At 37.0% G+C, this 18,982-nt stretch overlaps 1 protein-coding gene across 1 annotated transcript in view; it reads left to right on the forward strand.

Annotated features, from left to right (window-relative positions):
• The window catches only part of ARFGEF1 (ADP ribosylation factor guanine nucleotide exchange factor 1), a 123,886-nt gene that overhangs the window by 63,721 nt on the left and 41,183 nt on the right, over positions 1 to 18,982 (forward strand). Inside the window, exons 14-21 of the mRNA XM_055127761.1 lie at positions 14 to 215; positions 2,004 to 2,115; positions 2,955 to 3,160; positions 3,432 to 3,516; positions 9,019 to 9,190; positions 11,359 to 11,510; positions 17,141 to 17,269; positions 18,114 to 18,272. Of these exons, the coding sequence (XP_054983736.1) occupies positions 14 to 215; positions 2,004 to 2,115; positions 2,955 to 3,160; positions 3,432 to 3,516; positions 9,019 to 9,190; positions 11,359 to 11,510; positions 17,141 to 17,269; positions 18,114 to 18,272 (1,217 nt within the window). The remainder of the gene's footprint in view (positions 1 to 13; positions 216 to 2,003; positions 2,116 to 2,954; positions 3,161 to 3,431; positions 3,517 to 9,018; positions 9,191 to 11,358; positions 11,511 to 17,140; positions 17,270 to 18,113; positions 18,273 to 18,982) is intronic.

Genomic DNA, 18,982 nt, shown 5'->3' on the forward strand with positions numbered 1-18,982 from the left:
TTTCTACTTACAGGTCAAGAAAAGCCCTCAGAGCAAGAAACCAGTGAAATCAAACACCCTGAGACAATAAACCGATACGGAAGTTTAAATTCTCTGGAGTCAACATCATCATCAGGGATAGGCAGCTACAGTACGCAGATGTCTGGAACTGATAATCCAGAACAATTTGAGGTCCTAAAGCAACAAAAAGAAATTATAGAACAAGGGATAGATTTGTGAGTGTCAATTTTAAGAAGAAATGTTACCATTCCTCAGTATTAGTCTTCTTTATTTTCAGATTTGTTATATTTTCAGATTTGGTATATTCTTATTACCACCTTTCATTGAGCAAAATGGAGTGTAGCTCTAATGTCTCCTTACTCATTGAAGTGTAGGTCAAACAGATCTTTACAATCATATTTAATTATTTGGACCATATTTTAATACTGTTGATAAATATCATTGGCTCAGTTTCACATTGCTCATTGATGGAATCAGTCACATATGGTAGTTGGGTTATTAACATACTATTCTTACTATCAAGCCAATGAAGTAATAAAAAGTGATCTCAATTTTTTTTATTTTTTAATAAGTGAGTCACCGTGAGGGTACAGTTACAGATTTACCCATCTTCGTGCTTGTGTTTCCCTCATACAATGTTCGAGAACCCATCCCTCCACCAGTGTCCATTCTCCACCAATGAATCCAGTATCCCTCCCACCCTTCAATCCCGTCCCCCGCTACCCCATCCCGCCTCTGTGGCAGGGTATTCCATTTTGTTCTCTCTGTTTTGGGGTGTTGTGGTTTGCAATAGGGGTATTGAGTGGCCATCATGTTCAGTCTATAGTCTGCTTTCAGCACACATCTCTCTTCTCACGTGGGATCCCCAACCACATTTTACTTGGTATTTCCTTCTCTATCCAGGCTGCCTTTCCCCCAGCATGCGAGGCCAGCTTCCAAGCCATGGAGCCAACCTCCTTGTATTATATACTACTATTCTTGGGTGTTAGTCTCCTACTCTGTTATTTTATATTCCACAGATGAGTGCAATCTTTCTATGTCTGTCCCTCTTTTTCTGACTCATTTCACTTAGCATGATACTTTCCATGTTGATCCACTTACGTGCAAAGTTCATGACTTCATCTTTTCTAACAGCTGCATAGTATTCCATTGTATAGATGTACCAAAGTTTCTTTAACCAGTCATCTGTTCTTGGGCACTCGGGTTTTTTCCAGATTCTGGCTATTGTAAATAGTGCCGTGATGAACATATAAGTGCAGATGTCATTTGGACTATACTTTTTTGTTTCTCAATTTTTATGTTGATAACTTTCCCTTTCAACTTGTTTTTTTTACCAGATGAATTATATGAATTCAATTTACGTACTAAACTCTGTGGTACCCAGCCTGTTTCTGTCTGAATACTACCTTTCTGCTTTTCTTCCTCTTAATACAGTCTCGTCCTTCAAAAAGATGCTATAAAGGAAAAATGCGCTTGTTTTTGAGTAAAATGATCTTTCTCCACAAGTGTAGCTACTGTAAACTTAAAATATTACTTGGATTAGAGTACTTGGTTTACTAATTACAATTTAAAGCATTTCTGGGGATGGAGAAATAGTACAGAAATAGTACTTCGGTAAGGTGCTTGCTTTGCACGTGATCCAGTTTCAAACCCCAGCATCTATATGGTTCCCTAAGCACTGCCAGGGCTAGGAGTGTCTCCTGAGCATCTCTAGATGTGGCAAAAAAAAACACCAAAATTTTTTTTAATAAAAAAAAATCATTTCTTAACATACGCTGTTTGGAAAATACTTAAGTACCTATTTTCAGCATTTTGGTTCTTTAATTAAGGAAGTTTATGCATGTTGTTATAAGATTCCTGAGTGCAGAGCCAGGAGTCAGCTCTGAGCATTTCCAAGTGTGGCCCAGAAAACAAAACAACAAGAAAAATTTACTTAAGATCTTTCTAAGGAATGTACATGGTTTTCTATTTCTAATGTTTCTATTAACTTCAATTTCATCTAGATTTAATAAGAAACCAAAGAGAGGAATACAGTACCTCCAGGAACAAGGAATGCTTGGTACTACACCTGAAGATATTGCCCAGTTTTTACATCAAGAGGAAAGATTAGACTCTGTAAGAATGCTATTTTATTCTATTCTGCCTTAGAAAAAAAATTTTCCCCTCCTGCTTAGTATTGAATCCAGGGCCACACATATTGCAAGGCAAGTCCTTTACCACTTAGCTACATACCCAACTTTCAGGAAAAATAATTCTGTGAGATATTTTATATTATTCCTTTTAAAGCTAGTAATACATGGGGCCAGAGAGATAACTCAAGAGGTAAAGCACATTGCCTTACATATAACAGGCATTGAATTTGCTCCCCAGTACCACATGGACCCCTCACTCCAGTATTGCTGGCCCAAGTTCTGCCAGGTGTACACTCATTAAGAAAAATTAAAATCGGGGCTGGAGAGATAGTAAAGGGGTTAAGGCATTTGCCTGGCATGTGAATAGCCCAGTCCCAGTTTGATTTCCAGCACCACATGGTCCCTCAAGCTCAAGCACCGTTGGTGGCTACCACTCCTGTCCCTTGGCACTCCCCCTCCCAGGAAGAAGAAAAACTGAAGTTTAATGAAACATGAACCCAGTTTTAGTCCCCAATACTGCACTGGTGTGATACCACAAAAGTATAAATAGTGAATTATATATATTGTTGCCCATTTAAAATACTCTCAACATGTATGTAAATAAAGCTTAAAATAATCTATTCTTAAATTTGTTTTTTAATTTTCCCAATTTGGAAGTGAATTAAACACATTCAGTTTGTTTAACATACAGCTTTATGCTTAATACAATGAAATCTTCAAGTCAGAACTTGTGAGTCTTACAGATTTTTCTACTGTTTTTCAGAGCTGTATGATACATGTAGCATTGCATTAGAATATCGTTTTCTGTCTTTTGTTATTCAGACACAAGTAGGTGAATTCCTGGGAGATAATGATAAATTTAACAAAGAAGTCATGTATGCATATGTGGACCAACATGACTTTTCGGGAAAGGACTTTGTTTCAGCCCTTCGCATGTTTTTGGAAGGATTCCGTCTTCCAGGGGAAGCTCAGAAAATTGATCGATTAATGGAAAAATTTGCTGCAAGATACCTGGAATGCAACCAAGGGTAAGCAAGCTTTATATTCAGCTATTTATTGTTTGCTAGCTATATCTTGGATACTGTGCTAGGGAGCATCAAGTGACTCATAAACCCTTACACTCGAGGAACTTACTGTCTAAGATCTATCTGCAAGCTACAAAACAACTCTTAAAAGATTGTGATATGGGGTTGAACATAAATCTTGAGAAAGAATATTAAAAGTGATAGGGAACTTGAAGTGACTAAATAAAACTGAAAAACAGTGAATGACCATAACATGATACATTTGTTTTTCCAGACAAACCCTTTTTGCTAGTGCAGATACTGCATATGTTTTGGCTTATTCAATTATCATGCTGACCACAGATCTTCACAGTCCACAGGTATGTTTTTTATTAAGCCTGTTTTATAGGTTTCCTTAAATTCAATAAGTAATAATTGAAATTTTCATTTTGTTTAGTTAATCAACTACAAAATGCAGTACTTATTTGGAAGGAGTATACATTTGACAAAATCAGTTTCTGGTCATAATTATACTTTCTTGTATCTGTAAATTAATGTCTGTATTTGTCCCTTGATTGGCAGCTATACAAAACAGATGATTTATATAGCTCTTATACTAAAATAGTGGAAAAACACTAAAAATAAATTTTCTTTTTTAGCCCTTTGAATTAAGCAGTAAATGACAATAGAGATCTTTCTTGTACCTTTCACCATCTTCTGCAGTTACCCAGTGATCACTTGTGTTTCATTTCTGTCTTCTCTGCCACCAGATCTTTTTGAGGCAAATCATGTATTTTATGTCATTTCATCTGTATTCATGTATGTAATTCTGAAAGTTGCTCTGAACATAGCCATAATGTTAACATATTGTTTTGTTTTGGGGCCACATCCAGTGGTGTTCTGAAACGACTTCTTTTTTTTTTTTTTTGACTGCTTAGTACCTTTATTGCAAATCATAACACCCAAAAGGAGAGACAGAGCAAGAGGGGATGTATCTGCCACAGAGGCAGGGGGTGGGAAGGGTTGGGGGTTGTGGGAGGAACACTGGAAACATTGGTGGTAGAGAATGGGCACTGGTAGAGGGAGGGGGACTCGAACATTGTTTGATTGAAATGTAATCCCAAAAGCTTACAAGTCTGTAACTATATCTCCCAGTGATTCATGAAAATTTAAAAAAAAAAAGAATTGTGGATTCAAGTTATGGAATTGTCAAGCTATAGAGTTTAGTCTATACTAAATTCCTCCTCAGTGTGGTGTTTCCTTCCTTTTCTACTTTCCAATAAACATTTCTATTTCCAACTCCAAAAAGAAGTCAGACTACAGAATGCTAGTGACAGCTGAAACCACTTCTACCAATGCTCATGGATAAACCTGGGGTCCGAAGTATGCAAAGCATGCACTTTGAGCTGTTTCACTGGCATATATGTTATCCTTATAAAATGAAATAAACTACGCATATTACTAATCTGAGTCTTATTGAAAATTTTTTAACTATTGAAAAGTTTAAATTTAAACTTCTTTGAAATTATTGTGCGTTTTGAGATACTTAAGGCAGGTTTGATGAAAAGCATATACTGAATATATAACCAGATTATTTATATGCAGAGCTACTTCCTTTATTAAACAGTGAAATGAAATTCAACAACTATGCATTTATTTAGAATTTACTTGATTGGATATATATAGTCCTTGTTCAGAGAATCATTTACAGTTTTAATTATTTAGAATGTGGGGCAGTGATATTACAAGTATTAAGGCCTTGGCTTTTTTTTTCTTTTTGGGGCCACACTCGGCGATGCACAGGGGTCACTCCTGGCTCATGCACTCAGGAATTACTCCTGGCGTTGCTCGGGGGACCATATGAGATGCTGGGAATCGAACCCAGGTTGGCCGCCTGCAAGGCAAACGCCCTACCCGCTGTGCTATCGCTCCAGCCCCAAGGCCTTGGCTTTTTGATCTAAAAGGTAGAAGTATGTTTTACACTATCTCCATTTTATACATTATATTTTACTTTTTTGTTGTGGAAGCTTTATATAGTATGAACTATGTGTACACCAAACCCAGGGCAGCCACTTGCCAGGCAAGTGCCTTCCCTGCTATCCTCTCTCACCAGCCCAAGTTTGTTAATTTTAAAGAATTTGTTTTATAAATGAATTATCATCATTATATGCCTCTGTCATCTCTTTCTATAAATATGTATATTCTCACAAGTTATTTTGAATATATCTTAACATTTAATATTCTCTCATGGTACTCAGATTGTGAAAAAGTCACTCAATATAGATACCAAGAGAACTTTACCTTGACAGCATTGTTCTGTCTTTGTAACACTAGTTCTCTGCCTGTAGAACCTTAGAGTCATAGTGTAGTGATGATAACTGCTTTTAGTTATCATTAGACTTTTTCCTCATTAGACTACTAGCTGATACCATGTACTGATATGGCAGCTCATAGCTGTGTAATAGCTTATGTGAGTCCTGTACAGGGAAGTTCCTGTGAAGCCCTGCTTAGAAAAGTAAACTAATAATTTGACACCTCATATAATATGTCTGTGATTCAGTGCAATATAACTACAATATGACATCCCTTTAAAAAAAATACAGATCATTTATGTATGTTCCTTTTTCACCTGGAATACTTAGGTTATATGATGTTTTATGTAATGTTAATGAGTGACTTTTAATATGAGATGTATTTAGAACCATTAAGATTTTGTGTCTTTTAATCATCAGTAGTAGCAAATAGTTTTAAATGGTTTAAGCATTAAAAGTAGGCACAGCTTAATTTAAGTGCAAAAAAAAATGGACGTCAAGAATACTATTTCAGCAGACCAGAGAGATCATACAGTGGGTAAGTTGCTCAGCAACACATCTGGTCCCAGGCCTCTCAGGAGTGATTCCTCAGCTCAAAAGCCATAAGCAAGCCATGTGTGGCCCAAACCCCCATCCTCCACTTCCTGCTTCCAAATGTGTTTCAGAAAAAATTCTTAGGTGAAGAAAGCATATGACTAATACTACCAGCAGAGTCCCAGTATATCAAAAGTGTTTTTTATTTATTTAGTTTTGATTTGGGAGCCATGACCAGAGTGCTTAGGGATAGCTCTCGGCTCTGTGCTAGGGGTCATTCCTGGCTGAGGCTGGTGGGGAGTCAAGGATTCTAGGGATCAAACTTGGATTTCCTGCATGCAAAGTTTGCACGAACTCAGCCAGGTATGCTCTTCCTGGCTCAGTAGAAGTGTTCTTTGAAGGCAATGTATTTTTATTGGGGCTAACCAGAATTAATGCATTCCCTATCCCTACTTCCCTACTCCAGTTCCCACACCCAATTTTATTTTATTTATTTATTTTTTTAAATTTTTAATTAGTGAATCACCGTGAGGGTACAGTTACAGATTTATACATTTTTGTGCTCATGTTTCCGCCATACAAAGTTCAAGAACCCATCCCTTCACCAGTGCCCATTCTCCACTACCAGTAAACCCAGCGTCCCTCCCACCCTCCCCAGTCCCGTCTCCCCCCACCCCAAACTGCTACTATGGCAGGGTATTCCCTTTCGTTCTCTCTCTCTGATTAGGTGTTGTGGTTTGCAATAAAGGTGTTGAGCAGCCATTGCGTTCAGTCTCTAGTCTACATTTGGCACGCGCCATCCCTCCCCCACATGACCTTTGACCACATTTTACTTGGTGTTCCCTTCTCTGACTTGCCCAGAGTGAGAGACCAGCCTCCAAGCCATGGAGTCAACCTCCTAGTACTTATTTCTACTATTCTTGGGCCCACACCCAATTTTAAATTTTCAGCCTAGTCCTTTTGTCCTTACTGACATGATGCTAAGATAGTATGCCATGCTGAAATTTTCAAGATAGTTTAAAAATTGGTTTAGTATAGCACTTAAATACTTTTATTTTGGTTAGTATGCTACTTATCCCTGTCAGAGCTTCAGATGATGTTGCTTTCCTTCCTTCATGTTTTTTATTACCATGACTCACCATGAATTTTTCAAGTTATGTTAGAGCTTTTATTGCCACATGGCAGAGCCTGGCAAGCTATCCGTGACGTATTCGATATGCCAAAAACAGTAACAACAAGTCTCACAACGGAGAGGTTACTGGTGCCCGCTTGAGCAAATCGATGAGCATCGGGATGAGAGTGATGCAGTGATATAGTTAGAGCTTTATCCCCTTTGATACTGTTATATTTGAAAATGATGTGTTTTAAATTTATTTAATAGTTTTCGTGCCACACATAGCTGTTAAGGCTTATTCATGACTCAGTGCTCATGGGTCACTGCTGCAGGGGTTCATATGTAGTACTGGGGATCAAACATGGGTGAGCCACATGAAGGGAAGTCCTTATTAACTACTATCTTTCTGACCCATATTTGAAACCTTTTAGAGTATATTGTAGGAAAAGTGTTCCTCCTACCCTTTCTGACATAGTAGAAATATTTTTTGCAGATTAATATGAACTTTGTAATTGTATATCCCTGTTGTATTCTCTAGACATTCTGATTTTTCTATTTTTACAAACCTCTGAAACCTTGATGTTTATTCTGTGTACTTACTGTGAATTTGTAGGCATCTTATTTTTAAAGTTGCTTTGAATTCTTTATGGAAATCTAACTTCAGAAATGCATTAGACTTAAGTTGGTTTTTTGTTTGCTTGTTTTTCTTTTTGGATCACATCGAGCGATGCTCAGGGGTACTCCTGGCTCTGCACTCAGGAATTACTCCTAGCTGTGCTGGGGCTGTGGGATGCCAGGGATCAAAATGCCCTACCCACTGTACTATTGCTTCGACCCTTAAAAATGATGTTTTAGGTTTTTAATTCCTAGATTTGACAAGAGTGCTGCCATTTTGTAAACTACAAATTTGTATGCTACAGTTTATCATGTTATATAGTATAATATTCCTGTTCAGAGTACTCTTAAGTAAAACAAGGTATACCAAAGATACTTTGCCTATCACTCCAGTAGGGCGTTCTCCTTTCACGCAGCCAACCTGTGTTCGGTTTCTCTGCCCCTCTCAGAGAGCCCGGCAAGCTACCGAGAGTATCATGCCCCGCACGGCAGAGCCTGGCAAGCTACCCGTGGCATATTGGATATGCCGAAAACAGTAACAATAAGTCTCATATTGAGAGACGTTACTGTGCCCGCTCAAACAAATCGATGAATAATGGGATGACAGGGACTTTGCCTATATCACCTAATATTTAGTTGTCACTCTGAGTCAGTCAGAAGGGTTGTTAACTTGACTTTTCATAAATTTAGTATATTTTTAATACATTATTTTTTATCATACTCATGTCTGTTGTTTATAAAATTCACTTTTAATAAATAGCAACATATTTATGTTCCTTTGAGCCAAGATTTAATTCCCTTTGGTAATATTTTTCTAATAATTGTCAGGCTTCTCTAAATATCTATGTTGAGCTTCCCCTTTTTTAAAATTTTTATTGTATTGGTTTTTGGGCTACACCTGGTATACTTGGGTTACTCCAAGCCCTGCGCAGGATTACTCCTGGCGAAGATTGGGGACCAAATGGGATGTTGGGGATCGAACCCAGTTCGGCTCAGGCAAGGCAAGCACCCTTGCTTTGTACCATTTCTTCAGCCCCTCTAACTAGAGCTTTTAAACCTGGGCATAGCAGTTTATTCGTTTTCTTGCTATTACAAAAAAGTTAAGTATTCTTCAGAGACAATTAATTAGTACATGTCAGGATGGGATGTACATTGTCTTTACATTTTATGTAAATTCCTTTTATGATTTTAATGTGGATTTTTCCATTTTCTGTCAGAGTATTTATAAAATCTTTTACAGGGATATTCATATTTTAAAAATACAAATAAAATTTTACAATTTTATTATAATGGTTTTTCATTTTTAGGTTAAAAATAAAATGACAAAAGAGCAGTACATTAAGATGAACAGAGGTATCAATGATAGTAAAGATCTTCCTGAAGAGTATCTATCAGCCATCTATAATGAAATAGCCGGAAAAAAGATATCATTGAAAGAAACAAAAGAATTAACAATCCCTACCAAATCAAGTAAACAAAGTAAGTATCCAAATTAATTGAATCTTGATGGATGAATATGAGTTCTTCAAAGAATTTATTTTACTTAGATTTAATCAATAATTTTTATGAGAAGTAATAACAAATAAAAAAAATTGTTTTTGCACATCAACAATAAGAAGTAAAGGGTTTGTTTTGGGATCACATCTTGTGCTGCTTAGGGGAATCATGAGGTACTGGAGATTGAATCCAGGATTGTGCTCCAGTCATTTGAGCTATCTTGTTGGCCCTGAAATAGAGATTTTTGAAGGAGATCAGGAAGATTAGGATTGTGGTGTTAGAAACCCTACTTATAAGATGCACCACAAATTTTGTTACTGTAGAATTCTTAGACTTCACATTAATTCCTAGCATTAGAAGTTAACTATAAGCCTAACTGCTTTCTAGATACTCTATGCAGTGGCTCAATTAGAGCAGAGTGTGAGAGTAGGAATGATATGTAAAGGTTAGTGGTTCAACAATCCATAATAGGACAGGAGAGAAAGCTCAACTGGTTGAGTATATGCTTTGCATGTAGGAGTCCCGAGCTTGAATTGTAGCACCATATATTGACCCATAAGCACCACTAGGAGTGACACCTAACATAGAGCTAGTGTGGTCCCAAAACAGCCAAAAGACTTGTAATAATATGGAAAGAACATTTCTGTCTTCATCAGTGCTTTTACATGAAAATTAAATCACAAACTACATAACCAAACAAATTGCAATAGTAAAATTTTGACAGAGCTGCAAAACAGCCTGTGGGGTATTTATATTTGTAAAAGAGAATTACAAGATAAGTCAAGGAACTAGAAAGATAATGTTAGAGGAAATAGAAGATTATAACTATCCTTATCTTTTGGCATACTATAGGAATGCATCTAGAGAATTTCAAGAAGTTCTCTCTCACTTTATGGAGGAGAAAACAAGTTCAGGAAATATTAGGAAACTTAGAATGATATAGTTGATGAGTGTAGCATGAATTGGTTTTATTACCCAAAAGCCAAGTTTTGAACTAAGCAGCCTTGGCTTTTATTGGATACAAGTACCAATAAGCATTTTACTTAGTCGTATCTTCAGCTCTTATAACATTAAGTATATTTATTAGTCAAGAATTAATTTTAAAAAAATAGGACTTCATTTCAGACTTCCTGTCTAGTTTCTGGGTAAAATCTCTTGAAATCCATAAAATCTTTATGTGAATACTTCTTCTTTATATTTTTACTTATATGATTAGAGATTACTGAGAATTTGGATATGGAAAGGAGATGTTTAGTATTGGAATACTAAAGTCATCCTAGAGTGTTAGGGCCACTGTTTGCTTGCTAACTAACTACAAGAGATGCCATTCTAGTATACATCTTAAAAGAATGTCATTGCTTTGTACCTCTCTTCTCCCTCCTGATGCTTAGATTGTTTCCCTTCCATATTCATTGTGACAGAATTACACAATTCTTTTCATATGATCCTTTTCATATGATTTCACTTTCCCTTCTCTCCAGGATTAGGAGGGTGTTTTTGTTTGTTTTTGAGATAAAATTGTTATGAAATACACCACCTTAAAATGGATAGCTTTCTGCCTTTAGTATATTTAGAGTATTGTGCAACCACTATGTAGTTCCAAAATGTTTAGTTACCACTCCCCTCCTAATAAAACCTAAAACCATTTCTCCATATCCATCCCCCTCCCAGATTGGCCAAGTCCCTAAAATACTACTAATTAGCTTTCTGTTCAAGGACACTGCTATTATGGATATTTTATGTAAATAGAATCATATACTTTATGACCTACTGTGTCCGGCTTTTTAGTACTATTTTTGAATTACTATATGTTGGTAGGGGGCATCCCAGGTAATGCTCAAGGAAACCAGTGATTCTCAGCCAACTGTGCTAGAGGTTCAGTGTGAGGGATGTGAGAGCTCTTTGGTTCTGGGGATTATGTACCACCCTAGTAGCACCAAGACTCTCTAGGGCCAGACTGAGAATGGTTTAGGGAGCGCCAGTGCTACACCTAGAGATACTTGCGTGACTGTTGAGCCAAGGATCCTTCTGAGGCAAACCATCAGCAATTCATGGGCCTTAAATCCTTCTGACCTCTAGTAAAACATCCAGGCAACATTTTTTAAGTATTTTATAATTTAAATGTTGATATTGCTTGCATTTTTTTTCAGGTGTAGCCAGTGAAAAACAAAGAAGACTTCTTTATAATTTAGAAATGGAACAGATGGCCAAGACAGCTAAAGCACTCATGGAGGCTGTAAGCCATGTTCAGGCACCTTTTACAAGTGCAACACATTTGGAGCACGTGAGACCCATGTTTAAGGTAAAAGTCACTGTAATAACTTTCTTTGTAGTATACATTTATATGTAGTTTTTTTGTTTAGTGTATACATATATTTTCCCCCTGATTTTTGGGTCACACCTGGCGATGCACAGGGGTTACTCCTGGCACTGCACTCAGAAATTACTCCTGGCAGTGCTCAGGGGACTTTATGGGATGTTGGGAATTGAACCCGGGTCAGCCTTGTGCAAGGCAAACGCCCTACCCACTGTGCTATTACTCCAGCCCCTTTTTAGTATATTTTTAAGTTAATGAGTAATATAGCACATACAGAGTTACAAACAGAAACTATGTTAAGACTGTCACTGTATCACTGTCATCCCATTGCTCATCAATTTGCTCGAGCAGGCACCAGTAACTTCTCCATTGTGAGACTTGTTGCTACTGTTTTTGGCATATCGAATATGCTACGGGTGCTTGTCAGGCTCTGCGGTGCAGGTGGGATACTCTTGGTAGCTTGACGGGCTCTCAGAGAGGGACAGAGGAATCGAGCCCAGGTCGGCCACATGCAAGGCAAACACCCTACCTGCTGTGCTAAAGGCAGTGGTAGGCATGTGCTTCCCCCTGTCCAGTATTTGAGTGACTCAAAGACTACTGGACTGATTCTGTGATAAGACAGCAGCAAATTACCCCGTGTGATAAATATTATGATAGAATGGCTTGGGGTTTTGCAGGCAAACATTTGCCTCTTACTGTGATGGCTTCAAAATATGGAAAAGCAAAAACACAAAGTCTGGATTTGCAGGCAATAGCAGGAGCCCATGAAAATAGGACTGACAGTCTTCCAGTCTAGCATGTCTTGTTCAAGTTCACTCAAGATGTGTCTACTGAAGTCCAACATTTCTGGGAAATATAGAAGCATTCAAGCAGTAATACACAAGCTCATGTATGTGTATGCATATGTGCGTGCGCGCACACACATGTTCAAGCACACACAAAAATTTTCAAGCTACTGAAAAATTTCCATAGATGTTCCTCTTTCTTTTAAGAACTCTTTTTTTTTTTTCTTTTTGGGTCACACCTGGCGATGCACAGGGATCACTTCTGGCTCTGCACTCAGGAATTATTTCCGGCGATGCTCGGGGGACCATATGGGATCCTGGGAATCGAATGCATGTCCGCTGCGTGTTAGGCAAATGCCCTACCAGCTGTGCTATCACTACAGCTCCAGAACTCTTAATCTTTTTTCAGTGCCAGTGGTTATGGACTATTTAAAGCCTCCTTTTGTGGTTGTATCGTTTTCATGTTAAGTTTAGCAAGTATAAACTTACCTTTATTTATTCTCATCATTTTCTTTTATATTGTATACACTTAGCATTTCAACAAGTCATTGTAATCCTCAGCAGTAAATAGGTAAACATAATAACAGTGGCAAACTGGACATCTTCCTGTTTCAGGCTTGCTTGCTAATTTAATCATTATATCCTAGATTTTAAGCTATGGGAAATGAAAAAGTTTTGATAATTAGCTAGCTAGTAGAATACACTGGAGCTTATATAAAAATGTATATGTAGCAAAGATCCTTCTAAGAAAACTTTGTATTTTTTTGAGGGGGGAGGTGAGCAGAGAGTGGACCACACTCTCTGGTACTCAGGGACTACTTTTAGCCTTGTGCTCTAGGATCATATGTGGTGCCAGGGTTTGGACCCAGGTTGACTGCATGCACGGTACCTCTTTGGCCCTATAGAATAACATTTAAGTTACATTAAATGTAGAAACACTATAGATCTTATAATACCAACACAATAAATCAGATCCTAGCTGTTGAAGGACTATTGCATAATCTCTTTACCAGAATATATGGCATATAGTCGTAAAAATGAGTTTTCCCATGATAAATCTGATATGGAGAGTGAGAAAACCACATTAATTATATGGAGACAGAATGTAGTCTGCTTATGTCCTTATTTGTACCTTGTAAAAAGTTGTTTGTTTGTTTTTTAAAAGTTCTGAAAGGATTTGGGGCCTTACCTTACTTTACTCAGAGCTTACTCTAGACTCTGTGCTCAGGGGTCACTCCTAGTGGTTCGTGGAAGACCACATGCAGTGCTGGTCTTGAATCAGGACTAGCCACATACATACCTTGCCCTTTGTATTGTCTTCAGTCTCAGACCAGAAATTTTGGCATGGTCCATAAGGAGAGGCCAGTTCACACATTCTCCATCGATTGCTCCAATTTCTAAATATTAAAATAATGATACCCAGGCTTCTCTGTTGGGAGGGCAAGTCCATCAAAAACTGTGAAAAGATCTATGATACACTGCATCAGACAGAGGATAGTAATATGGCCTATAGCAGATGTAGGAAAGACTCAGGCCAGTCACAGATTCAACTATTGCATTTTGCCAGTGATGCTTGTAGTTACAGCTGCAAAAATTAGAAATTACAGAAATTTAAGTTACTGAGACTAAAGATTTCCCATGATCTTGTGGTATGAAGCACTGTAACATCCCTGCCAAGTGGAAGAAAACTAAGACCAGCAAGTCGAAGAATGTCCACTAGGGAATTATGGCCGTCATTAACGACATTTCTTATGAAGGTGCCTGTGGGGGTAGAAGTCCCCATTATTGTATACAGTTCAGAGTTAAGGTGAAGTTGACAATCAGGTCAGCTTGTTAGCTGTCTGCTCACTTGAGATATTCTGGCAAGGAAGATCAGAGACAATGAAGAGAGAAATACAATGGAAAGCAATGACTTGGCAGGGAAGTACTCTGCTTCCAATTATGAGTTCTGGTAAAGCCGTATCTCCTCTAACTGAATAAGCTACTGTAAGGAATAAATTTTCTTACTATAAAAGCTATAAACTTTGAAAAAATAAAAAATAATCTGTTAACTGTGAATTGCGCATGTTGAGTTTAACTCCAAAGGCACTAGTTTCTTTTAAAGTGGCAAGAAAAGGTAAGCACTGTTAGCAATTAGTAGGTATATTAAGAATTTAGAGTAGGGACTGAAGCAGTAGCACATCGGGTAGGGCATTTGTCTTGAACGTGGCTGACCCGGATTCGATTCCCAGCATCCCATACGGTCCCCTGAGCACTGCCAGGAGTCATTCCTGAGTGCAAAGCCTGGAGTAATCCCTGAGCATCACTGGTTGTGACCCAAAAAGAAAAAAGGAAAAAAAATTAAGAGTAGAATGAACTTGGAAAATTAGGATTGATTTTTGACCTTTTTTTCTAAATCTATTCTCTGAAATCATTTGCATCTGCCTAAGAGTTTAGTGATCATGAGTTTATTCTCTTTGAGTGCTTCTAACCCAGGAACTAATATGAGGATTCTGAGTGCCTGGAGCCCAGAAAGTAGAGGAAGGAATACAAGGGTGTGTTTAATTTTGTGTTTATAGGTTGATCCAGTGTGAATGATTAGACTTGTTCTTTAAAATATATATTTTTTTCTTCCTTCATTTTCTTATTTTTCTATTCTTTGTCCAAATTCTAGAATGACTGAGCCATGAGTCCAAAGGATTGTAGGGAAGTGAAGGGAGACCTTAGGCAAGTTTGAAAAGGGAAAGTTTGGAGGTAAAGTACATTCCAGTTTGTGTACATTCCAGTGTGGTCAGATGGTCAGTGGAGGCTGACACAAACTACACCATCTAGGGAAGGTAAAGATGACTGCTAGATTTCTGTGCTTACACTCAAGTAGAGAATTTAATAGTTATTTCCACTCCATTTCAAGGTTTGTGTGATAAGGATATTTTTGACATTTGTTGAAGGATTATAGAATGAGAATAAGGAGATAATATTAGACTAGTGAAATATAACTGGGCTTTGGGATATTTTTGATAATGATGTTGAAATATAAGGACTTCTCCTTTATAATGGAATAATTTTATAAAGCAGCTTTGTTTTGAATGATCATATCTTTTCTTATTGCCTATAAAATATTTTTGGTAGAAAAGTATGAAAAAATAGAATAAGGAACCAATCATAATTCTACTTTTTGCATTGAATCACTATGGGATACGCAGTTAGAATTGTTCATAATCTTTTATCCAATCATTGGTTCCTAAACACTTAGGTTGTTTCCAGATTTTGGCTATTGTTTTTAGTGCTGCAATAAACATGGGAATGCAAGTATCGTTTTTGAATAGAGTTTGAATAAAGTTCTGAATAGAATAAACAAACAGTTTATTTTTGGTTTTGCATTACAGCTTCACTGGTTATTTAGTTGATACGAAAATACAGTATTTGTGGATTTTTGAAGACTTAATGAAGATGCATCATTGAATTATATGAATTATATGTATAAATATATATATATACATATAGATGTGTGTTATATAAATTTTCAAATATTTTATGAGGGACCAGATCTGCCTGTGCTCAGAGCTTAATCCTGGCTCTGCATTCAGAGATTACTCCTGTGGGGACCTTATTGAGTGCTGCAGATAGCACCCATCAGCCACTTGTAAGGCAAAGAACCTATCCACTGTACTGTCGCTCCACCCTTAAATTATATTTTTAAAGGAGCTAGGAACCAGAGATATTTCTGATGTCTTTTTTGGTGAGCAATAGGGGTCATACCATTAGTGCTCAGGGCTTATTCCTGGCTCTATGATCAGGAATCACTCCTGGCAGTCCTTGGAGACTATGTGTAACGATTGCATCAAGCCAGGGTCAGTAATATACAAGGCAAGCTTCTTAACCTGTGTCTCTCCGGCCACATTACTGATATCTTAATGTGAAATATTTGACTTTAAAAATATAAGGCTAGGGGCTAGAGAGATAGCATAGTGGAGGGTGCTTGCCTTGCATGCAGCAGACCTGGGTTTGAGCCCTGCATTCATATGATCCCACAAGCCCCTCCAGGAGTGCTGAGCCAGAAGTAAGCCCTGAGCAATGTTAGGTATGCCCCCCCCCACACCAAAATACATATAGATACATAGGTGATATTCCTAGAGTAGGCTTAAAATAAGGAGAATAAGGCTGTGGAGAGTTGAAAGAGTTGGAAGCACATATTTTGCATTGAGGATTCATGGATATGATTCCTGACACCGCAGGGACCTCCACACACTGCTGGGAGCAACTCATAACCCCTGAGCAGGGAGTAAGAGCTGTGAGCACATCCAGTTGTGGCTTCCAAACAAAAACAGTTGAAAATGGAAAAATGACAGAAAGTTTTTTATTAGAGGGACAAAACTTTCAGGAGAGGACTTCTAAAGTAAAGAGTTAAGTTAATAGAATTTATGGGACAGAGTAAGTAAAATAGTGGGTTGAGTCCTTGCCTCACTTTTTCTGATCCTGGTTTGATCCTTGGCACCACTTAAGATAGCTTCAGCACTATGAGGAGTGATCTCTGATCATGAGTTCTGCCAGGTGTGGCCCAAAACACAAAAGACTATGGGTGTTCATGACTATTTAACTATTCCTGTTTTTTATTGATGTGAATAATTTTTAGAAACTGCCCAGTGTTTTCTCCTGAATTTGTAATCTGTTTTACCAATGAAGCCCAGCCATCCTTTGTCTGCAAAAGCTTTTCAAATAATTATGCTGAGTCTCATTGATATTTTTTCATAATTTTCTCAAATATTTTGTTGTCTAAAGCTTTAAGAAATTGCCCTAAGATTTTGGTATTAGTTGATATGCTTAATATATTTAAACTTAACCATTTTCTAGTTGGCTTGGACACCTTTTCTGGCTGCATTCAGTGTGGGTCTGCAAGACTGTGATGATACTGAAGTAGCCTCTCTTTGCCTGGAAGGTATAAGATGTGCGATCAGAATTGCATGCATTTTCAGCATTCAGGTAACAAAAGAATTTTGCCTTTGTTCCAGACTGGAAAACGTAAATTATTTATGCCGTTATTATAGTTCAGCTTTAAAAAACTAATCTTATGGTGTAATTTTTAAAATCCTAAATTTTAAATTTAACTCTCCCAACAAGCTCTGGCCGGAGAGATAATTCTATATAAAGGTGCCTAAATGTCATCATATAAACTTAGATTTTCCCCTATAGGATATTAGCTGTCTGTAGAGTTTTTAAAGGTACATTGAATTTCTATATGTTAATAATTTTAATATCTTCAAATATGTTATATGGTCATACAGAATCATAGTGTGTTTTAATATTTATTTGTATACATCATTTTGTAACTTTACCTTTGCCTAAGTACAAGTTTTTTTTAAAATTTAAATATCCATAATTTCTATAAATGTAGACCTTTCTGCTCATTCATATGCTTTGTCTGATAATAAATTTTAACCACAGCTTCCTTTCTAAAACTTTTTTGCATTTTATTATTATTGTTGCAACTTTAAAAAACACAACCTCACTGTGTATTAAAAGTAACTCAGTGTATAAATGAAATTCCTGCAGTCCACATAATATTTAAAACATAAGTACCCAATTAATGTTTTTAAACTATATGAAAACATTAGTCATTGCTAAAATTTCATCCTGATTTGACATTTATATCACTTTTGGATTGTAGAAAATCATCCTTTTCTGCTTCCTTTATCATCTTAAAAATAAAACAAGTAGGAGATATATGATTTTTCAGTTAAACTTTAATATATGCATATGCAGATTTTTTCAGTAAGATTACTTTTTATGTTTTTGATCACTAAAGTATTTTTCTCTTTTTTTATAGCTGGAAAGAGATGCATATGTTCAGGCACTTGCAAGATTCACCTTACTTACAGTGAGTTCCGGTATTACTGAAATGAAACAGAAGAACATTGATACAATAAAAACACTCATCACAGTGGCACATACAGATGGAAATTATTTAGGAAATTCATGGCATGAGGTATATGTACTTTATTTTCAACTTTGGTTTATAAACTGGACCAGTGCTGAATAACCCTATCACAGACATACCTATTGTTTGGGAAGAAAATTTAGTACCTTCAGGAAAAGTATATTTACCTTTTAAAAAATACATACATATTTAATATATTGAAGTAACAGGTTTTTAAGAGCATAAAGGAGTACAGTGTTACCATACTACTCACTACCATAATACATCAGTATCCTTCCTCCACTGTCCTTACGGGTTCTTTAAATTCCTCGCCCCCTTTAATAACCTCAGTTTTGTTATTAGGCTTTAAGACTTGGTTTTCATTGGACATTGTGTATTTCCTTTTTTTTTTTTTTTTTTTTTATATATATACAGCCTGAATTTAAGGAGGTCATTTGAGGGGGCTGGAGCGATAGCACAGTGGGTAGGGCGTTTGCCTTGCATGCGGCCGACCCGGGTTCGATGTGCTGATTTCTGCCGCCTGTCATGGCCTCAGTTTCGCCTTTACAGTACATGTTGTTTCTGATGTTCCTTGATATAGGTCATTTGTAATGGTGATTGTGGTACCTTATTGTCGTTTTGATTGGCATTTCCCTGATAAGTAATGATCAACACTTTTTCATATTCCTGCTGGTCAGTCTTTTTTGGAGAGTGTCTCTCTCTTCTCCCAGTTTTTGGTGGTGGTATTTGATGAGATTGTGAATTCTTTATTGTGAATA

Source organism: Sorex araneus, chromosome 2, assembly GCF_027595985.1.
Source record: "Sorex araneus isolate mSorAra2 chromosome 2, mSorAra2.pri, whole genome shotgun sequence".
NCBI classification, from domain to species: domain Eukaryota; kingdom Metazoa; phylum Chordata; class Mammalia; order Eulipotyphla; family Soricidae; genus Sorex; species Sorex araneus.